This window comes from Oratosquilla oratoria, chromosome 19 (assembly GCF_046742065.1).
Source record: "Oratosquilla oratoria isolate Oo_2021 chromosome 19, ASM4674206v1, whole genome shotgun sequence".
NCBI lineage: Eukaryota > Metazoa > Arthropoda > Malacostraca > Stomatopoda > Squillidae > Oratosquilla > Oratosquilla oratoria.
Genome location: NC_134795.1, coordinates 33,697,898 through 33,725,397, shown reverse-complemented (window position 1 = coordinate 33,725,397; position 27,500 = coordinate 33,697,898). Strand labels below are relative to the sequence as shown.

The following is a 27,500-nucleotide window of genomic DNA, read 5'->3' as shown; positions in this document are numbered from 1 at the left end:
AGAACTTGTGAAATGCTTTAAAACACGTGTCTCGAGTTTCAATGACTAGAAACCCGCAGACGCACAGTGGCTGACAATGGTCCCTGGGTCCTCCCACAGATCTCCTTGGGAAGAAAATTTGGGTTGTTGTGTGTGTTGTATTTATGTAGGATTGTTTCCTGTTATTTTCTTGTAGTAGTGAGGGGAAGGGACCTGTTGTAGGTTGTCAGTTCTCTTTATGTGAAAAAAGGAGGGATTTGTCAAAGTTGATAGAAAGAGCTTGGGGATCGGTCCGGAGACCGAATACAGGCCCCTCGGGGCTGCACCTTCAGTTGAAGGTGAGGGTGTTGACGGGTTTTGAAGACGGGCGGTAGGGAGATGATTCTCTTTGATGTCCGTCTCACAGGACTACTACTTGCAGGTAACCATCGTTAGTCCCTTCAAGATGTTCTGTTGTGTATGTAATGCTCGTCTTCGTTATAAACACAAAATAGTGAATGTTAATGACTCTCAGTCAACAACGTTTGTCTACTTTAACAGATTTTGTTATAGATAGTAAACAATACTACAACTATTTATGTCCACATCACAACACATGAGTTACATTGAACAGTTGTGTTATTGCTTATAATTCATAACAAAATGACTCAAAGTATCATTGTTGGTAAAAAAAATAACGCTTGTGGGTTTGTGAATCATGAGGCGCCCACGTTTCGACGTCATGTACACATTGTTGTAAAGGGTTGTGGTTTAACAGAGTTTCTGTCTCGATTTTAAAGCTTTGCAATACTCATTCGCCTTCAAGTGTCTCACTGGACACAGAATTCTAGCCTATCAAAGTGTTAATTTTCTCCATTTTGCTTTATTTTAAGATAAAGAAAACGAGATGATCAAGAATCGCAAAGAACAGTTTAAGGAACATGAAGAGTGGATTATAAATAGTAAACAAATAAATAAATAAATAAGTAAATCAATAAATAGATAAATAAATAAAAAAGTCAGTCTTGAGGCCAATTTCTCCCCAGACATGTTTGATTATATTCTATTCCCTAATCTAAACACTAATTTCTTAGAATCAACATTACTATTCGCCTCTTTTATTCTAGAACGCCTTAAGGTGTTGTCTAGTTTAAATCAGCTACACTTTAAATAAAACATGAGATGGATTTTCTTTACATAACGGGATACTTTAAAAAAGTTATATTGTTGATTGATCACTTGGTAGCAACAACATTTTGATATAAACATAATTTTCTCAGCTTATTTACCACACGAAAGGACAGATGGGCGGGAGGGGGTGAAGGAGGGAGGGAAGAAGAGTAGTTTGTTTTTAGTGGGACCTTTTTTTTTTGTTTTAATTGTGGCCCTCAAATTGGGCCCATGGGCTTCCTGGAGTCTATAGTGGGTGCACAAACCAAAAATTAGTGGGAGTTAGTGGATGCTCAGTGATATAACTCAGTATTTGAAATTGGTCTCTGGGAGGTGAAGGACAGCAGTCCATAAGTATATGCGATACAGGGAGGAAACATGTGGAGTATTGTTCTGGAACGTGCACCCATTCGTGCCTTACATTTTGAGAATGGTTGGGGAGGGGGGGGGTCATGTTAAAAGCAAGAGACTGAGGGAGGTGGCAGGACTGAATGGCACACAAACCCTTCCAATCACTTTCAGCTTTCACAAATCACCGATATATAAATTGACTCAGTAATGGAAGATTCTGTTTTATTTCTTTCCAGGGCGTGATGCTGACCCACTTTGTCTCCACAAAACTGCGATGAAGACTTACGATGAAGGATATGAGTATACTTAGTCTTTTGAATATTCACATATTCCTCTAAGGGAATAATATACTCTCTGTTAGCCCATCAAGACCCAGTGTATCATATAAATATTTTGTACTGGGCACTGAAGGGTCAACAAGTCGTCTACAACCTTCTTGTCAGTGCCACATTGAATATGGCAATGGTCCTCTAGTGATATTACTTTGTCAAATTTACTTCATCCGTATTGATAAACGAAATTTCAGGGCCTTCTGTATCGCCTTTCAAGAATTGCAAACCGATTCATGAGAAGAAAAAAAATCCTAGAATTGTGACCCAATTTGACGTCGAGGTCCTTGAATTTTGTTTGAGAATACGGATCTTTGTTACCCACTCCCCTAGTTCCCAAATAAATACCCACTTTACATGGTAGCTGTGAAACGCTGGTTTTACAAGGTGAAATCCTTAGATTAACCTCTCCACTGGTTCTACGAACCGTTGCTTTTTGAGGCTGAAGAACTTTTTCTCCGGGTGCAAACTAGAGGGCTTCTTCTGGTCAATCCACAGCCGACACCATCGCAAGTTGCGTTGGTTGAGGCGTGATCTTCTTTAGCTGTCAGATATGAAATAACCCGACCTTGAGTCATGTGTTTGCTGTCTTTACAAAACGCTCTTTTTTCGACTAGAGTTGTATTCCGGGTTTGTAAAACAACCGAAGGAAAAAATTGAAAATCACCACAGACGCACAAGAAATGTCTCAGCACAGGGATTTTTTGAGTCGTCGAAAGGCTGCCAAATGATAGTGATCATCGTAAATTTTCTAAAACCTTTTCGATCCAGAACCGATACGTTCTTGGCAAGTATGTAAGTTAAAAAATTATTTCTGTTGGTCAGCAGGGTATGTACAACCTCCTGCCTAGAATACTGACCGTGTTTACTTGTTTGTGTGTACGTGTGTGTTTATGCAAGTGTATGTGTATGTGCATGTCTGCAATCACGCGCATGAGCGTGCATGTGTTATGAATTAAATTGAGTTGCTCAGTGGGTACTTCTTCATATTGTTTACACACTGCAGGGACTTGTGGCCTCGCCATCTGTGCTCTCAGGGTTTGCTTTTATAGATTCAAGTTCCTCGTTCCTGACTGCCTCCTCAATGGTGCTCCTGTGGAAGAAATGTTTACTTTTAGTGTAAATCAAAGTGTTTTTTTACTCTAAAACATTCTCTGACAAAACAATAAACTGTTTAAAACACTACATCCTTAAAAAGAAGTAATCCAGACAAGTCTATTTTGTGAAAAATCCTCTTTCACAAACTTTGTTAAAAACTCTCCTTGATAGGCCATGCAACTACATTCTTAAACAAGCACTCTAGACAAGTCTATTTTGTCAAAAACGCTACCTCACAAACTATGTTAAAAATACTCCTTGAAAAGCCAAGCAGCTACATCCTTACAAGTACCTCAGACATATCTATAAAAATACACATCCCAAAAGGCCTTTTCCCCCAAGGCATGCACCCACCATTCACCCCTCCCACACTCAACCAACAACCACTTGTCGCTTTTATCTTAGCTCCTTGTGGATGAATGGTTATTCCTACCCCCCACCAACTGCTCAGATAAAAAACAACGCAGCTAGACAAAAACTCAGTCATAAACCCATAAAAACTCAAGACACGTAAGATTCACACAAACCTACTTCTGTTAGGTCATCCCCCCAATCTCCAGCACAGAAGTAATATCAACAAAACACAGATAACTGACACCAAATGCCCCGGATGTAGTCACTACACAGAAGACAGGGAACATGGCATCTTTAACTGTTCAACATTAACACAATACAGGCAACACTACAAAATTTCTTTTCAGAGTGATTTCTGGGCCATGCCGTAGCTGTTGGCTGTGGGAGTCCTGTAAGAAAGAACGGAGAAAGCAGACAACTGGCTGGAGGACATCTTGTTGTTGCTGTTGTCATAGATTATAGCTAACCAGCGTTTCTATCCTGCGACCTCTTGCTGGATTCCCATGCCCCGATACAGGAAGAGACAGTCAACCCATAGGGCTATACCCCAAATCGGGGTGAAGAAAGGTCGTAGTTTGGTCTCCGGAAGGCGGATGTGTTTAACTCCCCGAACTTTGGTAACATCAGCTGAAGGCATCTCCAGTTTTCACAAAACTTAACTCTTTAAAGTATCCGTCTACTCTCATAAACTATCCAAAGAGCGGAAAACCATGAGTTGCAGGACTAGAATCAACCAATCAGATGTTGCCTTGAGTTCCACTAAATGGATGACTCGCAGCCACATAGAGGCTGGTAATGGTCCTTGATACCTCCCATAGATCTCTCTTGGAAGACATTTTAGACTGTTGTCTGAATTGTATAAGTGTGGAGCTGTTTCTATGTCACCGGTACAGAGTGGTACGGAGAGGAGAGCATTCCTGTTGATATCGATCTAAATTTGACCGGAAACCGAAAATCCCTGAAGGAGACATGTCCCCTCCGGCCCCTGATTGGTTGAGAGAGTGGTGACGTTACGGCAACGGATACAACTGATTGGCCGAGAGCGGTGACGTCACGGCAATGGAGACGATTGATTGGCTGAGAGCGGGACGTCCGCGAGCGAAGCAAGCTCGCCTGAAGGGCTGAGCCCCCATGTAGCGGGGTCGGGCACAGCCTGTTGCTTGTATGTGAAAAAAGTTTAAGAAATACACTTCAAGTTAAAAGAGAAAGTCTTGGACCCAGTCCAGAGAACGATTGAACCTCTCCGGGCTGTACTTCCTAATGGAAATGAGGGGGTTGACGGGTTGCTGAAAACGGGCACCTTTGCTGTCCATCTTGCAGGATCACCAAACACAGGTTCCCGTCATTGTTCCTGTAACACTAGGACCAGGATCAAATCCTGACCTCCTCGTGGAAGTCCCTGAATGATGGAGTTCAGGAGACGAAGAGCGGAGTTCCTCTAATTCAGTACTTCTCAACCTGTGGTCCATGGAACCCTAGTGGGCCACGGGGGTTCATAAGTGGTCCCGCCAAACGAAAGCCACGGGCATTTAGTGGATACAAAACAATTAAATTTAGTGTTGGCATAATCTCCAGGAGATTAAAGAATAGCAATTCATAAGTATGGGGTACATGTGAAAATAGGTTGAGAACCTCGGCTCAAGTTCCTCACCTTCTGCAGTAGATGATGAGGAAGACGACGACGACGTTGCCCACCACCAGGACGGACATGATGATGGTTGGAAGCACCAAGTCTGCAACAAGGAATAAGTGAGTAATAAGGTCAAAAGTAATAAGGTCAAAAGTAAAAAGTCTACATGATCTTTTTCTCATGCATAAGTCGACCAAGAAACAAAGGGTATCTAGTCATGAAAATAGGTATATGTCAGATACAAAGGAATAAGCGAGTAACAAGGTCAACAAAGGCAGGGTTCAATAAAAAGTCTAGTACATGGTCTTATACTCGTGCATAAGTCGAGCAAGAAGCAACGGGGGTCTAGTCATGAAAATGGGTTATGTCAGCTGGAAATGCTCTATTATTTTTATATGTATTTGTTCATGTATGTGTTAACTAACTTACTAAGGTGTGGTAAGTGCGTTATCGGTTATTCAATCCCGGGACATTTCCTCAGATAAATGAAACAATCTGATATTACCCATAGAATAACCTGCAAATTCTATTTTGACAAAGAGTTAGAGAAGAGATCAATATAAATCCACGTTCGCCACCCGCTATCAAGTCATGGTAGATCTCCAGTGAGCCAATTTGGAATAAAAGCTCACGATTGGGGCCAAAGATGGTCACCTTCAAATGGTTGTCTTACAGGGTGGACGTCAGAATCATCTCTCCACCGCCTGTCATCAAAATTCAACGCCCTCACCTTCATCTAGAGGTCCGACCCCTCGTTCTTATTATCAAGCCTTAGATTTTTATGAAATATGTTTTTCTTTACTTTTTCTTTAAGAGGAGCTGACAACTGGTGATTGCTTCCTGCTAGCTAATGACATAAAAATAGATCCAAACTAAATTGAAAATCTAGTACTGGAGTCACGGAGTGGAGACTGCGTGGGTCGGTCGGTAATTCTACCTCGCGTATCCAAACACACTCCAAATCCGAACACCCTGTGACACAGTCACTATTGGATATGAGAGGGATTACTGTACATAGAAACAATCCCACACTCAACAACGTCCTACATTTCTTCCAGGAGAAATGTACGCGACGTTCCGTGTACCGTAATTAGCTGCCGTGGGGCCGTGGTTAAGGACATTCAAACGAGTAAGTGACTGGCTCTTACCAAAGACAAAGTCAGGTTGCTTGAGGAACTCTGCATGTGCAGTTCCAGGGGAAGAAGACCCGTTGTACAGGTGATGGTACTGTTCTTCGGAAAGCTTCCCTTCCGCCAGCAGGTCGTCCATGTCTTGAAGAGAACGAAAGATCAGTCACCGGTTATAAAAGGTTGAACCAGTGGTCTACAACCTGCGGTCCATAGACCACTAGGGTGCCACATAGTGCCACTATGTGGGCCACACACTGAAAACTAGTAGTGTTAGTGGGTGCAAGATAATTAAATGCAGTGTTGAAATTGTCTTCTCCAGGAGGCTAGAGAACAGTAATTCATAAAGTGCGGGATACATGAAACAATATGTTAAGAACCCCTGGGCTATACTGTACTACTGGAAACTGTTCACTAGTTAGAACAAATGATAGTTACATCATTTATGAGCAGCAAATATAAAATGTAATGTACAGTATATAAAAATATAATAACATAAGAATATAAGTAATATATAAAAAACCAACTAGTGTTGTAAAATATTTAGTCAATAGAAACAGATATTATTCACATGAGGTTTGAGTTCGTGTTGAAGTCTTCCAGGTGTAGAAGAAACTGAGTGGTTACGTTATCTTTAGGTTCTTGTACATCAATCCCTGTGCCTCCTCTACCTCTCCTTTCTTTGTCCTTTTCTCCTCGACCAGGCAAGGAAGAGGTTCAGTTTCGCAGAGTAGATTTGATGATGATGATGATGATGATGATGATGATGATGATGATGATGATGATGATGATGATGATGATGATGATGATGATGATGATGATGATGATGATGATGATGATGATGATGATGATGATGATGATGATGATGATGATGATGATGATGATGATGATGGTGGTGGTGGTGATGGTGATGGTGGTGATGGTGATGATGATGATGATTGTGATGGTAATGATTGTTGCCTCTAGATTCGCTGCGAACGAAATCCGACGTCAAAACGGACACCATATTTGCAATCGCGTTTGTACGCTCTTCTGGCTTTACGCCCAACATCCCTTCCCTTCCTTCTCATTCTCTTATCTCAATTTGCATTTATATCATCTTCCATTTCCAACCGTTTATCGCACCTCTTTCTTCTTCTTCTTCCTCTTCTTCTTCCGCTTCTTCTTTTTCTTTGTCTTCGACTTCCTGAGTCTCAATTTCCATTGTATTTTCACCTTTCTTATGTTCTCCTCTTTTCATTCTCATTCTCGTTTCTCGGCAGATTGTACACAAGGATAGATGCGCCCGGAAAACAGTCCAGAGTCGTTTCCTGGTATTGATTCTACTCCATGTCTCCCAAGTCTCAGGTTCGATCCCCAAAGGTGGTCCTTACCTTGTCATGGGTTTGAAACTATTCGTTGGAAAAAGAAGAAGAAAAAGAAGAAGAAGAAGAAGAAGAAGAAGGAAAAGGAGGAGGAGAAGGAGGAGGAGAAGGAGAAGGAGGAGGAGGAGGAGAAGGAGGAAGAGGAGAAGGTGGAGGAGAAAGAGGAGGAGGAGAAGGAGGAAGAGGAGAAGGAGGAGGAGAAGGAGGAGGATGGGGAGGAGAAGAAGGGGGAGGACAAGGACAAGGACAAGGACGAGGACGAAGAGGAGGGGGAAGGGGAAGAGAAAGGAGAAGGAGGAGGAGGAGGAGGAGGAGGAGGAGGAGGAGGAGATGGAGAAGGAGAAGGAGAAAGAAAGATGAGAACGCAAATCACCGTTCTGCATGGAAAAGAGGGTTTTTTATTTCTGAAAGAGTGTCTTCCATATCGGGAGGTCCTTTTTATAATTTCATCTTCCGCCAGGGTAGTTCATTCATTTCCTATCTTGGTTATGAAAAGAAATTCCTCCACTGTGTATAGAAATGAAAAAAACAAATAAATGAATAAATAAATTGATAAATAAATAAGCAGATAAATGAATAAACCAATAAATGAATAAATAAATGAATAAATAGATGAATACTCCAGATAAAACGATAAACAAACACACAAAGTAATACAGAAATTAACAGAATAAACGAAAAAATGAATACATGAATAAACAAGTAAATAAACACATAACTAATTCAATAACTGAACAAACAACTATATGAATACATCGATAAATAGATAAATAAAATGTGCAATATTTGGTTCTGTTGTACGTAATACACTGAAACCCGTATATTTTAAACACATTTGTACAAAATGTACATAGCTGTACAACATAGATGTACAGCATAGATGTACATTAGCAAGGGTTTATGGGGAGTCAATCCTCTAATCTCATCTCCATGAATTTGTGGCCTCAATCTTGGGTTTCAATGTCCACTCTCTATTTATATGTAGCCTCAATTCTGAATCCTTAATCTCACTTTCATCAACCTACAGTCTCAATTCTGGCTCGCTAACTTCATCTCTATCACCCTGTAGCCTCAATTTTGGGTCTCAAATCCCGGCTTCTATCTTCATCTTTATCAACGTGTAGCCTCAATATTGAGATTTTAATCTCATCTCTATCACTCTGTAACTTCAATTTTGGGCCTCAAATCAGTCCCTCGATTTTGGACCTAGACTTCAATCCTGAGCCTCAATTATGGGACCTTAATTCTGGGTTTCAATTCTGGGACCTCAAATACCCGAGCCTCAATTGTGGAACCTCAATTCTGAGGCCTCAAATATGGGACCTCAAGCCTGGGCCTCAATTGTGGGACCTCAAATATGGAACCTCAGTTGTGGGATCTCAATTCTGAGCCCTCAATTGTGGGACCTCAAATCCAGGTCTCAATTATGGGACCTTAATTATGAAGCCTAACTCCTGGGGCCTCAAATCTGGGACCTCAATTCTGAGGCCTAATTTCTAGGACTTCAAATCCGGGCCTCAATTGAGGGACCTCAATTATGAGGCCTAAATTCTGGTACCTCAATTACGGGCCTTAATTGTGAGACTACAATTCTAGGGCTTCACTTCTGTGCCTCAATCCTGGTACCTCAATCTTGTGACCTCATTTCTGGGCCTTAATCCTGGGACCTCAATTCCGGGCCTCAACCTTGAGACTTCACCTCCGGGCCTCAATTCTGGGCCTCACTATTAAGACCTCACCTCCGGGCCTCAATTCTGGGCCTCAACCTTGGGACATCACCTCCGGGGCTCAATTGCGGGTCTCAACCTTGGGACCTCAATTCCGGGTCTCAACACTGGGACCTCACCTCCGGGCTTCGTTTCCGGGCCTCAACCTTGGGATCTCACTTCCACTCACCTACGCAGTCCGGCAGAGTATCGTTCCACATGTAGCCGTCGAGGCAGTACAGGACTCGGTGGCGGGTGAGTGTGTCAGGGAACAGGTGCTGCACGCAGCAGAGGTACTCGGCGTGAGTGTCGTTCCGGAAGGAGCGGTAGCCATCCTCAGGAGTCGCTGGTGACTCGCAGCCCACGGCTGAAAGAAAAAGAGAAAAGATGAGAAAAAATCTGGATAAAGAGGAAAAAGGTTCAGGAATTTGTCTATATTGTCTTTGAGAAAAAAAATCTGGAAAAGAAGATAATGGTTAGAAAATTTCTTTATACTGTTTTTCAGATATATGATAAAAATTCTAGAAAGAGGAAAAAGGTTAAGGAATTTATATATAGGAGCAACGGGCTGCGCCCAACCCCGCTATGCGGGGACTCGGCCCTTCGGGTGAACTCGCTTCGCTCGCAGGCGCCTTCGGCGCCCAGCCCTACGGGCTGCTTTTATTTTATGTCGAAATAATAGTGTCTGAAATCCTCGTTAGCGCTAAACCACCCACTTTGGGATATAAATGATTTGTATCCCACCCAGTAGTGAAACACAAGTCGCTTCTCTTCTTCATGGTCTATAACTCCATCGCAATCTGTAAGATCCTCAAGACTCAGTTGTTGAGCTGGATTGTTCTTAAACTCCTCCTCTAGGCTCTTAATTTTTCTAAAGAACAACAAAATACTCCTCTTGATTTCTGATGCCTCATAAGCTTTCTTCTTGCCGAAAGGAGACAAAGAGGACATGTACTTTTCAGGGAATTCACTTCTGTGAATGTTAACTAACTCTTGTTTTAAACTCTTATTCTTCCTCACATCGCTTAGTGAATATCTCCCTTTGTTATCCAACTCCAAAAATGGCGTTGCCTGTTTTTGTCTTGCGCGGTATCGGCCATGGTGTTCAGCAACCTTGCAGAGACACACCGGGACGAATCACATAACCGGGCCGGAGGGGACGTGTTCCCTTGAGGGATTTCCGGTTTCGGTCCAATTACAGGGATTTTTTTATTAGTACCAGGGGCTCCCCTGAGGGCTTCCAAGGGGTTCCACAGAGGCTCCCCAGGAGTTTCCAGAGTGCATCCCAGGAGCTCCGCAAGTGCTCCCCTTGAAGTTTCAGGGGGTTCTTAATGGGCTCCTCAGGAGTTCCTAGAGGCTTTCACATGGAATCCCACAGGGATTCTCAGAGGTTCCCTAGTGGCTATCCAATGGCTCCATTAATGTAGTTTTTAACAATAAGAACAATGTAAGACAATTACTCACAAATAATTCTGTCAATAGTGATAAAGGGTGTGTGTACAAAATACCTTGTAAATCATGTAGTCAGTTTTATGTTGGTCAGACTGCTAAAACACTCAGAACACGAATCAATCAACACAAAAAATACGTTAGAGAGGGAAACCAATCTAGCGGCATATTCAACCACATGAACCATTTTGATCACCCATTTGACTGGGATAACGCTAAAGTCATCACATACAACAATAACATCACAGAAAGAAATTTAATTGAATGCAGTTTGATCAAATCTAGTAAGGGAATAGATGTAAATCTCCATCAAGGTTTGTACAAACTAGATAGTTATATTTGCCATGAAATTTCAAATTATCTAAATTGTAATATACCAGTTATGAGCAATTGTCCCATACTTGTTGGTTACCAAGACGGTATCAAATGTCACGTGTACTTCTTCCACTACCTCTCCGAATTCCCTCTTCACCATGTCTCACTCAGTCATATATTCTGTACCTTGTTTCTTCATTTTATAACTCCTTTGTATCAGCACTTAAGATGTAATTATACGAAAGCGCTCTGCTTCGTTAGTTTACTCTTCCTAGTGGTTACTTACGCATACACACACACACACACACACACACACACACACACACACACACACACACACACACACACACACACACACACACACACACACACACACACACACACACACACACACACACACATATATATATATATATATATACATATGCATATATGTATATATATATGTATATATATATATATATATATATATTGTTTTGAAAAATGTCCGTGAAGAACAAGATAAAAACAAAACTCTGAAAAGAGGATTTTTTAAAGAAACTGTTTACAGATATCGATCGAAAAATTTGTCTATGAGTAAATGAACACAGAAAAAAGTAAATGAATAGAGAAATATAATAAGAATTCTGATAAAGAGGAAAAATGAAAAAAAGATCTATGGATATTGTAGAAAGAAGAAATACTGAAAAGGAAAGAAAAAAAAAGTCTGTGAAGAAAAAAGGAAAAAGACTCAGACAAAAAAAAAAAAAAAAGATATTGTGAACATTGTTAAGTATTCTGAATATATTATACAGAACGAAGTTGAATAGAATAAAAACGGGATGGAGAGAATGAAGATAATTCCCTAACATGTGTACATTTATGTGTAAAGTGGGACCATAACTTGACGCGGCCACCGCCTTATACGGTCAAAAAGGCCCTTTGATGTATGTATGTATGTACGTACGTTTATATGTATGAATGTATGCATGTACGTACGTTTATATGTATGAATGTATGTATGTATGTATGTATGTACGTACATTTGTATGAATGTATGTACGTACGTATGTATGTACGTATGTACGTATATACGTATCTGTGTATGTGTGTATGTATGTATGTACGCGTGTATGTATGTATGTATGTATGTATGCATGTATGTATGTATGTATGTATATATGTATGTATGTATGTATATATGTATGTACGTACGTATGTATGTATATGCATATGCGTATATACACCCCAATGACCCTTTCGCCCTTGTTAAATGGGGTAGGTGGCCAAATCCAAGCATACCTTGACACTTCACATGGGAAGAAAACATTCCCCCCCTTTCCCCCCTTCCCCTACACCCCCTTCCTTTCCTCCCTTCCCCTACACCCCACTCCTTCCCCCCTCCCCCCATCTCCTCTTCCTGACTACATCTTCTCTGCCACGGCACCTTCCCTCTTTCCGCAAAATGTATTTTCTTTCGACAAGATTAACTCGTCTTTTAATCTTCCCCTCCTCTGCTGCTGTCTTATTGGGATTGCATCCTCCTCCTCCTCCTCCTCCTCCTCCTCCTCCTCCTCTTCCTCATTCCCTTCCTCTCTTCCTTCCTCCTACCTCTTCCTCCTCCGCCTCCTTCCTTTTGCTCCTCCTACTTCGCCTCCTTCCTCTTCTTCCTCCTCTTGATCTCTTCCTTCCTCCTTCTCTTCTACTCTCCTTCTTCCTCCTCCTACTCCACCTCCTTCCTCTTTCCTCCTCCTACTTCGCCTCCTTCTTTTCCTCTCTTCCTTCCTCCTATCCCTCTTCCTTCCTTCTTCCTACTTCGCCTCCTTCCTCTTCCTCCTCTTCTTTCTCCTTCCTCTTTTTTCCTTCTTCCTCCTCCTGCTTCGCCTTCTTCCTCTTCCTCCATTCTATTCCTCCTCCATTTTCCTCCTAATCTTCCTCTTCCTCATCCTACACATCCTCCTTCCTCCTCATCTCTTCCAATTTCCTCCTCCTCCCCCTACCCTCCTTTCTTCCTTCTTCCTCCCCTCTTCCATCCTCTTCCTATTCCCTCCTCCCTTCCTTCCTTCTTCCTCATTCCTTTTCCTCCTATTCCGCCTCCTTCCTCTTCCTCCTTCCTCGTACTCCTCTTCCTCCAATCTTCCTCCCTCCTCCCTCTTCCTCCACTTCGTCTTGAGCCGCCTTGAGGTCTGACGCCGCCGGGTCTCCTTACGCCTTCCATTTCTCTCTCTTTCGTTCTTCTTTTCCCTCTGGCCTTTCCTCCTTCAATAAGAACAAAAACAAGAACAAGAACAAGAACAAGAACAAAAACAAGAATGACGAAAAAACAACGACAAAACAAGGCCAATAATAAGAGCAATGACAAGGACAAGGACAAGAAAGAGAACAAAAAACAAAGATCAAGAACAAAAGCAAAACAAGAACAAGGACGGCAGGAACAGGAACAGAACGAAAAAGAAAGAAAACAAAGACATCTTTCGCCTTCCATTTCCTGTTATTTGTCCTCTATTTTTCCTCCTCGTGTCCTCATTTTTCTTGTTTCCTTTTCTTCTCTCTATTATCTTTTCCCTTGTCATTTCATCTTTCTGACTCTGTCCCCCATCCCTTCTTTTTTTTAATCTTTCCTCAGCTTCTGTTATTTACCTCTTTCTTCCTTCTCTTGTATTCTTCTGCTTTTCTTCTTACATTCTTCTGTTATTTTATTCTACAACTTTTTCCTCTGCCTCCTCTTCCCATCTTTACCTATTATCTCCATTTTTCTTCTCTTCTATACTATCTCATTTTTACTCTTTTTCATTTCTTTCTGTAGTCTGTTTCTCTTTTCTTAGATCTCTGTCTCTTTTTTTCCCTTTCCTATGGCCCTCTCTTCTTGGCTCCCCTCTCTCTTCCTTCACCCCCTGTGGCCTTCTCTTCATCCCCCCTCTTTCTCTATCTCTCTCTCCCTGTAGATCTCTCTTTTTGACTCTCTCCCCACTCTCTGTAGTTCTTTCTTCTTTGATCTCTCTCTCTCTCTCTTTTTACTCACTCTGTAGCTCTCCTCTTGGCTCTCTTTCCCTCTTTTTACTCCCTCTGTAGCTCTCTCTCTCTGCCACTTCTCTGTCTCTCTCTCTTTTTGACCATCTCTATCTCTTCCCCCTTTCTGTGGCCCTCTCTCTCTTTTCTACTCTTTGTGACCTTCTCTTCTTCTCCCTCTCTCTTCTCCCTCTGTAGCTCTCTCTCTTTCCCCCTCCTCTGCCTCCCTCTCTTTTTGACCATATCCATCTCTTCCCCTTTTCTGTGGTCCTCTCTCTCTTTCCCACTCTCTGTGACCTTCTCTCTCTTTCCCACTCTCTGTGACCTTCTCTTCTTGCCCCTCTCTCTTGTCCCTTTCTTTGGCCTCGCGAAAGAGAGAGAGAAAGAGAGAGAGAGAGAGAGAGAGAGAGAGAGAGAGAGAGAGAGAGAGAGAGAGAGAGAGAGAGAGAGAGAGAGAGAGAGAGATGGTCATTTGATTCGCTCTTGTGGAAATTCTTCCTCCTCTTCAACCTCTCTGGACCATTCACTCTTTTCGACAAAGATCTCACATATCTCCTTCTTCTCTCTTTCTCTCTTTGTGACCCAATATTTCTGTCTCTTTTCTGCATACTTCTCTTTATCCCTTTTATCTCTTTGTCCTTACTTTCCCTCTTCATAATCTTTCTCTCCAATCCTTTTTTCTCTCTTTACATATTTTTCTCTATATTTTTTCTCTCTTTATCCTTGTCCTCTCTCTCTCTCTCTCTCTCTCTCTCTCTCTCTCTCTCTCTCTCTCTCTCTCTCTCTCTCTCTCTCTCTCTCTCTCTCTCTCTCTCTCTCTCTCTCTCTCTTTTTCTCTCTTTAATTTTTTCTCTTTTCCTGTTTCTCTTTCCCCACTTCGTTTCCACCAAAAGGGAAACCTTTAAATCTTTTAGTTACATTTTAATGAGTTAAGGTGATAAAAGTATACTGGCAGGAAACCTTTCGGTCTATAACGAAGTTGGGTCACACAAAAAATGCAATTGAATATAAAAAACAACAACACACTAAAAATAAAGAAGACACAAAAATATACAATACAAGAATACAAAAAAATCTTACCTCAATGAACACGGGTCCTCACCCCCCCCCAAAAAAAAAAAAAAAACGATGGGGGGGAGGGCGAAAGGTCCTTCCCCACGGAAATAATAGAAAAATAAATATAGATAGATAAATAAACAAATGAATATGTAAATAAATAAATAATTAGGAAAATAAAGAGATATATAAATGAATGAATAAAGAATAGATAGATGAATGAAAAATAAACAAATAAGTAAAAAACAAATAAATAGATAAATAATAGATAAATGAATAAATAGATGAATAAAAGAGGGTCCTTGCCCGTGGCTATTCAGGGTCTGACCTTGGAAGTGTGCGACAAATCCCCTCTTGGGGAAGAGGTCGATCGATGTCTTCATGGTGATGTTGAGGGCATTCCCCTCGGATTCGATGGTCAGGGGCTTCTTCAGCTCTCCGCAGCGGAAGAGGAGTTGCTTGCTTCCCTCCTGCACAGAGATGCTGTCCCGGCACTCTTTCTCCATTGGCTGAATGATCTCTGCAAAAAGAAAAAAGAAAAAAAGAATAGTATTTTGTTGGCGGGATTAATTTTCCTACCTACTTAAAGAGATACAACAGCCTCTACAAAAACTCAAAAAATCTAAAATCTAAAAAAAAAAAAAAAAAACTTCAGTGGGTAGTACAGGCTCAACGAAAAGCTAAAAAAAAACTTAGAAACAAAAAAATATTAGATTAATTCCCTAAACTAGAAATGTTAACGAACCCTTTTCTAGGTACCTTGCACATTAGTCTACATTTAGGAAAATCTCAAACAGCGGCTACTAAAAAAAAAAAAAAAAAAAAAAAAAAAAAAAATGAAATTGTCTGCATTTTACGTTTAAAACCTAGAAGGTTTAATTAACTTTCTTCATGGTTACCTCGCATGTGGATGTCGGTGAAGGTGAGGGCGATTTGCTGCCCCTCGTCCACGCGGATGGTCATGGTGCACTCGCCGCTCTGCCCTAGGTAGTACTCCGGGTATCCTACGTTTTGCACCCAACCTGTCTGCTCGGCCAGAACCGTGTCACACGTACGCTCGAACTGGGCCTCTGTAAAATACACAGATAAATGAGAAAATAAATAGATAAATGAGAAAATAAATAGATAAATGAGAAAATGAATAGATAAATGAGAAAATAAACAGGTAAATGAGAAAATAAATAGATAAATGAGAAAATAAACAGATAAATGAGAAAATAAATAGATAAATGAGAAAATAAACAGATAAATGAGAAAATAAATAGATAAATGAGAAAATAAACAGATGAATGAGAAAATAAATAGATAAATGAGAAAATAAGTAGATAAATGAGAAAGTAAATAGATAAATAAATAAGTAGATGAATAAATAGATAAGTTAGAAATAGATAAATGAATAAGTAGATAAACAAACAAATAGATAAATTAGAAATAGACAAATAAATGAAATGGTTGATAAGATATAAATTGTAAAATAAAAAGTAAATAAAAATATGAACTGTAACATTAGAAATAGAGAGAAATGTATAAAAATGATAGTAAAATGTAAATAATGAAATAGAAACACAAAGAAAAAATAATATGAATGATAATAAAATATAAATGAAAAGTTAAGAAAAAATAGCCAAAATGAAATAATAATGATCATAATAAAAAATAAATAAGAAAAATAAGAATACATATGAAAATAACAAAAGATAGGAATAAAAATAAAAACGAAAATTATGACAAATACAGTGATTAACAAATTATCTAAACGTTGTGCCTTTATAGAATAGTCTAATAAAAATGGATAGAAATTAATTTTGATTAAAAAAATTACAATAGAGCTCTCTGTATATAAAAAGGACGGACACAGAATAACATTACATATATATTTCTAACTATATAAACAGACAAATAAACAAACAGATAGATAAATAGAAATAATAAAAAACAGCAGGTAAAAATATAATTGAATAGATAAATATGTTAAAGATATCCATAAAAAGGGAAATAATTTTGAAAATAAATTGATCAATGAATAAATAAAACAGGAACTAATGCGAAAAGGAGACAAGATGGGAGAGCAATTAGCTGCTTCCTGACGAGGTAAATTGATAAACCAATAAATAAACAAACGAATGAAACACAGAGGAGCGAATAAACTAGTTAATTAAGAAAAGACGAATTCATTTGAAACGGGGAGAGGGGGAAAAGGGGGGAGGGGAGGGAGAGTGGTGAGGGGGGGAAGGGGGAGGCAAAGGAATGTTTACATTGCCAAGTTGGGGATTTCATATAATCCCTTCCGTACCTGATAGTATTTTTATTCTTACCCTGCTTGTCGTTATGTGGTTTTATTAATCGCCGTGAACCACTCTGGGAAGAAAGGAAGTCAATTGGTGATGTGGCTGAAGCAATGGATTTTTTTTACATGTACAAGCACATGCGCGCCTACACACACAAACTCTCTCTTTCTGTCACTCTATCTCTCTCTCTCTCTCTCTCTCTCACTCTCTCTCACACACACACATACACGCACGCACGCACGTACACACATCCACACACCCACACACATATCCTCACACCCACATACACCAACACCCCCCACGCGCGCGCACACACAAACACACACACACACACACACACACACACACACACACACACACACACACACACACACACACACACACACACACACACACACACACACACACAGAAACACACAGAAACACACGCACGTACAGATACACACACACACACACACACACACACACACACACACACACACACACACACACACACACACACACACACACACACACACACACACATATATACACACACACATTAACCCACAGACACAGACACAGACACACACACACACACACACACACACACACACACACACACACACACACACACACACACACACACACACACACACACACACACACACACACACACACACACACACACACACACACACACACACACACACACACACACACACACACACACACACACACACACAACTCGTGGCGCAGTGGTAGAGTTCTCGCCTGCCATTACGGCGGTCCGGGTTCGAATCCCGACCAGGGCTGAACTAATTTCAGTATCGCTGCGCTACGAGTTGTTACTTCGACTCTCGTGGACGGAGAGTTGAGTGTGTGTGTGTGTAAGGTCACAGCATTAACCATAGATCGGTCATATATGAGCTCTGAGCTCTCTTCCGGGAGGGAAATAGTTGTCGATCACGAGTCCAACACGTGATCCAAGACCATGGTGAATTACACACACACACACACACACACACACACACACACACACACACACACACACACACACACACACACACACACACACACACACACACACACACACACACACACACACACACACACAAATATTAAAACATACAGCTCTGAGAGAGGTGAACTTGCACTAAAACCGGAATCAACCCCGCCACAAAGGGTGGATTTTTCTCTTCGTTTGATAAAATAATTGAACATCAGCCTGAATAAAAGAACATGTCACTTTGGCCCTAGCCTGAAATGAATCGAAAAAAAAAAAAAAAACTACGAGAAGGACGCCAGGAAGAATCATCTCCCCGCTGCCTATAAGGCGCAGTCCCGGCGGGCTGACACTCGGTCTTCGTCCCAAGCCTAAGGTCTCTCTTTATCAATTTCAACTCTGATTTCTCCACCCTTTTACATAAGGAGTGTTGACAACCGGCGACTGATCTCCCGGTGGCGAGATTTATTTATTTAATCATAATTGCCGCCAAACGAATTTATTCAGCTGAGGAGACGTCACCAAAGGTAGATAGGGTACCCTTCCCTTCCGTGTGGTCCTTTTTGTCGTCAGAAGATTTTATTCATATCTGTGGTAGCCCCCCTCCACAGTCCCCCCACCTCCCCCCCCCCACCCCGAGTGGCTAGTGTGAAGCTCAGGTTACGTTGTGTTCCTCTCCCTCCCTCCCTTCTCCTCCAGCACCCCTCTCCCCAATCCCCCCCCCATCCACCTGGTCATAATTGGAGCCGCTTTCAGCCTTTCAGTCTGAAGTCAAGCTGATTTCAGGAAATCCGCAGATTATTATCAGATTCCGAGCCAAAACGGAAATGATTTCGGCCGATTTTGGAGAGACGGGGAGGGGGAGGGGGAGGGAGAGGGGAGGGGGAAGTGGAGGGGCAGGTGAGAGTGAGGGGAGATGAGAGGGTGAGGGGAAGGGTGAGGGGAGTCGGAGGGGGGAGGAGGGGCAGGTGAGAGTGAGGGGAGATGAGAGGGGGAGGGTGTTGGAGGGGGAAGGGGAAGGGGAGGGGGAAGGGGAGGGGGAGAAGGAGGGGGAGGGTGTAAGTGAAGGGAAGTGGGAACGGGTGAATGAGGGTGAAGTGGAGGGGGTGGATGATGGGAAGAAGGTGGATGAGGGACAGTGGGAAAAGAGTTTAATGTGAGATAAATCAGCAATGAGAAATACGTGAGGTATTTAGAGAAGATTCTAGAAAAACAGCGACCATTACTTTTACACTGCAGAGCAACCCACGTCCTCCTCCTCCTCCCCTACTCACCCTCCACCCTCAAAAACGAAATTTTTTCTCAACAGATCCATGTGAGCATAAGGACTAATTATTTCTTTCACTGTTATTATCATTATAATTATCTTTATTATTATCATTGCTATTATCATTATCATTATCATAATTATCATCATTATTATCAATATCATTAGTCTTATGATTATCATAATTATCATTATTATTATTATCATTATTATTATTATTATTATTATTATTATTATTATTATTATTATTATTATTATTATTATTATTATTATTATTATTATTATTATTATTATTATTATTATTATTATTATTATTATTATTATTATTATTATTATTATTATTATTATTTCTCCCCGTCCTCTCCTTATATGCAAGGGGGGACGGAGAGGGGGGGTCGCCGATTAAATGAAGCGGCCTTGCTGTGGATGTGCTGTGTCTTGCGACACTGCTTCTGACCCAGGGCGGTGGGCAGGGTGCAGGGATGACCCGTCATCCAGGAGGTGCTCAGATGAGAGGGAGGGTGGGAGGTGTGTGGAGTGTATTTAGGGATGAAATGGGTGGGAGTGTTTTTATGCCTTTCCCTTTTTGGCTACCTCCCTTGTTAGGGGGAAAAAGCCTTGGTATATGTATGTATGTATTATTATTATTATTATTATTATTATTATTATTATTATTATTATTATTATTATTATTATTATTATTATTATTATTATTATTATTATTATTATTATTATTATTATTATTATTATTACTATTACTATTAGGTCTTATTATTATTATTAATATTACTATTATTATTATTATTACTATCATTATTATTATTATCATTGATAATGATATTTCTATTATTATCATTATCATTATCATTATTATTATTATTATTACTATTATTATTATTATTATTATATTATTATATTATTATTATTATTATTATTATTATTATTATTATTATTATTATTATTATTATTATTATTATTATTATTATTATTATTATATTATTATTATTATTATTATTATTATTATTATTATTATTATTATTATTATTATTATTATTATTATTATTATTATTATTATTATTATTATTATTATTATCACAAAGGATTGCAAAGGATTACAAAGGCGGAGCATGCCGACAGGAGACCTTTTGATCCATATCTAGGTCGGATGTGAAAAAAAAAATATATCATTATTATTATTATTATTATTGTTGTTGTTGTTGTTGTTGCTGTCCTGTACCATTTCTCTGAGTATTCTTTTCCTGTGGTGGGGGAATTCCCTGTGGTGGGGGAAAAGAATACTGCCACCAAGTATTCCCACTTGGATCGTAAGAGGCGATAAGAAAGGGACGGGGAGTGGGACTAGGCATCCTTCTCCTTGTAGCCCCACAGGGGACATTCCTACACGAAAAAGTAAAGGCATAAGAGAGTCTGGGAGTTTTCGGACCAGCACCCTAAGGTTTGGGTCTTTTAATGTGCGTGGATGTGGTACAGATGAGAGTAAAAGGGAAGAGATAGGTAGTATGTTTGTGAGAAGAAAGATGGATGTGTTGGCTTTGAGTGAAACTAAGTTGAAAAGGAAGGGTGAGTGTAAGTTTGGGAGTGTAAGTGGGAGGTTATCAGGAGTGAAGAGAGGGCGAGGGAGGGAAGGGGTGGCTATTCTAGTAAGTGAAGAGATAGGTAAACGTGTAGTGGAGTGGAAGGAGGTTTCCTCAAGGATAATGTGGATGAAGGTGAAACTGGGAAAGGAGATGTGGGTCTTTGTAAGTGCATATGGGCCTGGCAGTGAGAAGAGTGTAGAAGAAAGGGAGGCCTTTTGGATAGATTTAAATGAGTGCATAGAGGATTTAGGAAGAAATGTCAATGTAATAGTACTGGGAGACCTTAATGCTAGGGTAGGAAATGGTCCAATCGATGGAGTGGTTGGGAAATGTGGAGTTTCAGGAAAAAATCGTAGTGGAGAGTTGATGGTGGAAATATGTCTAGAAAGAGAGTTGATGATAGCAAATACAGTGTTTCGGAAGAAAGTCAAGCATAAGTACACATGGGAGAGGGTGGTGGAGGGAAGGGTGGTAGATAGAGCGCTAATGGATTATGTAGTGGTAAATAGGATTATGATAGGAAGAGTTAAGGATGTACATGTGCTAAAGGGAGAGGGTGGGGGAATATCAGATCATTTTTTGGTGGAAGGTAAGTTGAGAGTGGAGGATAGATGGAGAAAGAGGAAAGGGACAAAAGGTAGGGAGGTTCTTAGAGTGAACTCTTTGAATGAAAATGAAAAGGAGAAGGAATACGAAAAGAAGCTGAAGGAGGAGTGGGAGGGAGTGAAGGATAGAGTAGAGCTGGGTGTGGAGGAGGAATGGGGATGGTTCAAAGAGGGAGTCATAAAGTGTGCAAGGATGGTGTGTGGAACAAGAAGGACAGGGGGAAATAGAAGAAAGGGTAGTGAATGGTGGGATGAGGAAACAAAGAAGGTTGTAGAAGAGAAGAAGCGAGCTTACACAGATTGGTTACAAAATAGGACGAGGGAGTCATATGAGAGGTACAAAGAAAAGAAAAGAGAAGTAAAGCAAAAGGTAAAGGAGGCAAAGAGGAGAGCAGATGTGAAATGGGGTAAGAGTATGACAGAAAATTTTGAAAGTAATAAAAAGATGTTTTGTAAAGAAATTAAGAGAGGAAGAGGAGGCGAATCAAGTAGAGAAGAAAAGGTAAAAGGTGCAGATGGAGAGATGATAATGGAAGAGAGAGGCAGTAAGGGGAAGATGGACAGAATATTTTAGGGAGTTGCTAAATGTGAAGGAGGATAGGGAGGGAAAGATAGCTGCAGTGGGAAATGCGAAGAAAATGAGAGTGATGAGTGAGGAGAATGGAGGAGAAATAAGGAAGGATGAAGTGAAGGCAGTTGTTAAGATGATGAAAGCAGGTAAGGCACCTGGTCTGGATGGATGCCATGCAGAATGTCTGGAAAAGGGAGGTACAGTGATGGTGGACTGGCTGGTGAGGTTATTCAATGTTTGCTGGAGAGAGGGTAGATTGCCGGAGGACTGGAGGAGTGCCTGTATAGTTCCTCTTTACAAGGGAAAAGGTGACAAGTGTGAATGTAGTAGTATCAGAGGGATTAGCTTGTTAAGTGTAGTTGGGAAGGCTTATGGAAGGATCTTGACTGAGAGGATTAGGAGAGGAACAGAAGGAGTAATTGGTGAGGAACAGTGTGGATTTAGGACAGGTAGAGGTTGTGTAGATCAGATCTTTGTGGTAAGACAGATATGTGAGAAAGCTATAGGAAATGGGAAGGATGTTTTTTGGGCTTTTATGGATCTGGAAAAGGCTTATGATAGGATAGACAGAAAGGCACTGTGGGAGGTTATGCAGATATATGGGATAGGAGGAAAGCTTCTAGGAGCTGTCAAGAGTTTTTATGAGAGTAGTAGAGCTTGTGTCAGGATTGGAAATGGAGAGAGTGAGTGGTTCGAGGTAAAGGTGGGACTTCGTCAAGGATGCGTTATGTCGCCCTGGCTGTTCAACTTATACATGGATGGGGTAGTGCGAGAGATAAATGCAAGGGTAGTGGGTCAGGGATTGGAGATGGTTAAAGAAAATGGAGAAAAGTGGGAAGTGAGCCACCTGTTGTTTGCGGACGACACTGCGCTTGTGGCAGGATCGGAGGAGGGATTGAGGAAATTGGTGACAGAGTTTGGGAGAGTATGTGATAGAAGAAAGCTAAAGATAAATGTGGGTAAAAGTAAGGTGATGAGATGTACAAGGGGTGAAAGTAGCAGTAGACTGGAAGTGAGCATTAAGGGAGAGCGACTGGAGGAAGTGGATAGTTTTAGATACTTGGGTGCAAATGTGGCAGGAAAAGGTGGAGTGAAGGTGGAGGTAGAATGTAGATTGAGAGAAGCGAGTAAATGCCTTGGTGGATTAAAGAGTGTAATGAGGAATAGACATTTGGGAATGGATGCTAAGAGGAGACTGTATGAAGGAGTGATTGTGCCAACAGCAATGTATGGGGCAGAAACATGGAACATAAGAGAGGAAGAGAGAAGGAGTTTGAATGTGTTTGAGATGAGGTGTCTGAGAAGTATGATGGGGGTTACTAGGCTAGATAGAGTGAGAAATGAGGAGGTGAGGAGGAGAACAGGAGTGGAAAAGGAGCTGGGAGATAGGGTTGATGAAAGAATATTAGGATGGTTTGGACACATGGAAAGAATGAGTGAAGAAAGACTAGTAAAAGAGGTATGGAAGGCAGATGTGGAGGGAGTGAACATGAGGGGAACGTCCTAGAATAGGGTGGATGGATGGGGTGAAGGGGGCTTTGGGGAAGAGGGGAATGTCTGTTGAGGAAGGACGGGAGAGGACAGAAGACAGGGGTGAATGGAGAATGATTGTATATGGATGATTTTGTGATTGCATGAGGTGGAATGGGTGGGGGAGTGTCAATGAAGGCCAAAATATCATGATAGGATGTAATATCGCTAGAGGACGAAATGACACATTAGGATGTAATGTCTTAGGACAAAATGTCACAATGGGATGTAATGACAGTGGAGGACAAAAGATCACGATGGGAAATAATGATAGTGGTGGACAAAATATCACGATAGGATGTAATGATAATGGAGGAGAAAATATCACGGTAGGATATAATGTCAGTGAAGAACAAAATATAATTTTAGGAAGAGATACCGGACAGAATGTCAATGAAGGCCAAAATATCAAGATAGGATGTAATGACAGTGGAAGACAAAAGATCACGATGGGATGTAATTATAGTGGAGGAAAAAATATCACGGTAGGATATAATGTCACTGGAGGACAAAATATAATTTTAGAAAGGGATGCCGGACATAATGTCACTGAACGACGGGAGGACGGCGTGAATCACGGTGACGTAGGGGGACAAAATGTACAAAATAGATCGGATGACCGTAATCGACCAGATGTCCGTGATGGGGGAAATGTTAATTTTGATAGGAGAAATGTTAATGAGGCATTGAATGTCAATGAAGGACCAAATAATAATAATATAGAGCAAGGCATAAATAAAAAACAAAATGATAATATAAGACATGATATTGAAACTCAAAATGTGTCAAAAAGAAATAATCAGGAGTTTCTTAAAACTATGTACTTTAATGCTCGTAGTATTAGGAACAAATTTCAAGAAATACAGGCGTATGTCAAAAGCGAAAATCTCGATATGATAGGAATAACTGAGACATGGTTAAATGGTACAGAGTTCGAAGCTGAATTTAATATTGCGGGATTTAAACACTTTCATCAGGATAGAAACCACAAGAAAGGTGGGGGTGTTCTATTGTACGTTAAAAACAATGTTCATGCTTGTGTTTTAGAGAAAGTGAAACAGGATGCATATGACAGTTTGTGGGTTGAGTTAACCCAAACAAATGGACAAAAAATGAATATAGGTGTAATATATAGGCCAAAGACATTATCATTAGCAGACGACAAACTGTTATTTCAAGAACTGTCTAGTTTCTGCAACCGGGATTTATTGATAATGGGTGATTTCAATTTTACTGACATTGATTGGATGACCCTTGAACATGGCCATATAGGTAGTCGCTTGATTGATTTTCTTGGTGACAATTACTTAATTCAGCATGTAAAAGAGCCCACAAGATATGGAAACTTACTCGATTTATTGATCACTAGCCGCGAAAGCATGGCAACTGATGTAGAAGTCGGTGAATCTGTTGCAAATAGCGATCACAACTTAGTCAGATTCAAACTCCTAAACAATTTTAGAATAGATACTTGTGCTTCTAAAATACCCGATTTCAGTAAAGCTCAGTTCATAGAACTACGTCAGGAGCTTCAGCTTACAGATTGGGAGGAAAAATTAAACGAAAGGCCTGTAGATCAGATGTGGGAAATATTTCAAAATACGCTCACTAAGATGATTCAAACTTACATTCCTTTTAAGGACAGACGTCCCCCAAATCAGGTTCGCCCAAAGTGGCTCGACAAAGAAACTGAAAAAAGTATTGCTAAAAAGAAACAGGCTTATAAGAAATATAAGTGCTCGGGTGCATCTAATGACTATGAAAGTTATGTATCAATACAGAGAGATTTAAAAAAGACAATAAGAAAAAGAAAACGACAATACGAAATGAACATCGCTGAGAAATCCAAAGAGAATCCCAAAGAATTCTATAGTTACATTAGAGATAAAAAGGTTGTTAGGAATCACATTGGTCCACTATTATCTGCTGACGGTCAACTTGAATATTCAAATGAAGGAATGTGTAATCTCTTAAACAATTATTTTAGCTCGGTATTCGTAAACGAAACACCTCAAAGTGAATTCCAAACTGAAACCTGTGAAAAGTCTGGGGTAAACTTACTCACTACGGTAAATATAACAAAAGAAACAATTAAAAGGTGTACAGAGAAACTCAAAGTTAATAAAACACCAGGGCCTGACGGTTGGCATCCAAGAATCTTAAAGGAAATGAAAAATGAGATTGCTGTTCCATTAGAAATGATTTTCAAGAAATCCATCATATCCGGAGATGTCCCAAGAGAATGGAAGCTAGCTAACGTTACTCCCATATTCAAAAAAGGTGACAAAAAGAAACTAAATAACTATAGGCCTATAAGTTTGACTTCGATCGTAGGAAAAATAATGGAAACTATCATCAGAGATGCTATCGAATATCATTTAGAAAGTAACCGTTTGATAAATGATAGCCAACATGGTTTCAGACGGAAACGTTCTTGCGTGACTAACTTACTCGAATTCTACAACACAGTTGTCTCGAATTTTGACAAAAGAAACAATATAGATTTAATATATCTAGACTTTGCAAAAGCTTTTGATACCGTCCCACACGAAAGACTTCTTACTAAATTAGCTTTGCATGGAATAAGTGGTAGCCTATTAGGTTGGACTAGTAATTGGTTGAAAGGTCGAAAACAGAGAGTTGTTTTAAATGGAAAAACTTCTGGATGGAAAAGTGTTGCAAGTGGAGTTCCTCAGGGTTCCGTTCTTGGGCCACTTCTATTCATAGTATATATAAATGATATAGACCATGGACTAAAATCTACTGTTTCCAAATTTGCTGATGATACAAAACTGTGCGGAGTGGCAAATGATCACTCAAACCAATTAGATATTCAAGAAGATTTAGATAAATTACAGCAATGGTCTGAAAAGTGGCTAATGAAATTTAACACAAGTAAATGCAAGGTAATGCACATAGGTAAAAATAACAGCAAGTACGATTACAAGTTATTTGGAAATTCGTTAACAAAAGTGGATAGTGAAAAAGATCTCGGCGTAATTATCAGTAACGACCTCAAATCATCCAAGCAGTGTATTTCAGCCTCTGAGAAAGCAAATAAGATTCTGGGATTGATTGCGCGATCTTTTGATTTCAAAAGTCCATCACTCATTAACAAGCTATATAAATCGTTAGTTCGTCCACATTTGGAATATGCTGTTTCCGTATGGTCACCGAATCTCATTAAAGACATTGACAGACTGGAAAAAGTACAACGGCGAGCCACAAAACTGATTCCAAATATCAAAAATAAATCATACGAAAATCGACTTAAGCACATGAATCTGTTTTCCCTAAAAAAGCGTAGACTCAGAGGTGACTTGATACAGGTCTTTAAGATTTTAAAGGGAATTGACAACATCAAAATTGACCAAATTTTCACATTGAATGAGAATCAGACAAGAAACAATGGTCTCAAACTGTCCGGAAATAGATTCAATTTGGAAGTAGGTAGAAACAACTTTGCCAACCGTGTAGTTAATGAATGGAATAAACTTCCTGCACAGGTAGTGCAATGTAGTTCAGTTCGAAGCTTTAAGAATAATTTAGATAAATACCTAAGTAAGATGCTATAATTATTATAATTTATGTTATATTATTTGTTTTTGTTTTGTTATAATTTGTCTGTCTGATTTTCATTTATTATTAGTTATATGTCAATTTATTATCATTTACTATTTACCTGTTTGTTTGTTATTCAACTATACCAATGCATTTATTTATGTATTTTAATTGTTATTTACATTGTTATAGTTTTAATT

The 27,500-nt window shown here is 40.0% G+C and overlaps 1 protein-coding gene across 1 annotated transcript in view; it reads right to left on the bottom strand.

The window, feature by feature from the left end:
* LOC143035585 (uncharacterized) overlaps positions 1-27,500 on the bottom strand; it is a 106,906-nt gene that overhangs the window by 675 nt on the left and 78,731 nt on the right. The window contains exons 5-10 of the mRNA XM_076202451.1: positions 15,795-15,965; positions 15,224-15,415; positions 9,278-9,454; positions 6,039-6,161; positions 4,912-4,993; positions 1-2,901 (exon numbers count right to left, since the gene is read on the bottom strand). The exon at positions 1-2,901 is cut by the window's left edge and continues 675 nt beyond it. Of these exons, the coding sequence (XP_076058566.1) occupies positions 2,802-2,901; positions 4,912-4,993; positions 6,039-6,161; positions 9,278-9,454; positions 15,224-15,415; positions 15,795-15,965 (845 nt within the window). The 3' untranslated portion in view covers positions 1-2,801. The remainder of the gene's footprint in view (positions 2,902-4,911; positions 4,994-6,038; positions 6,162-9,277; positions 9,455-15,223; positions 15,416-15,794; positions 15,966-27,500) is intronic.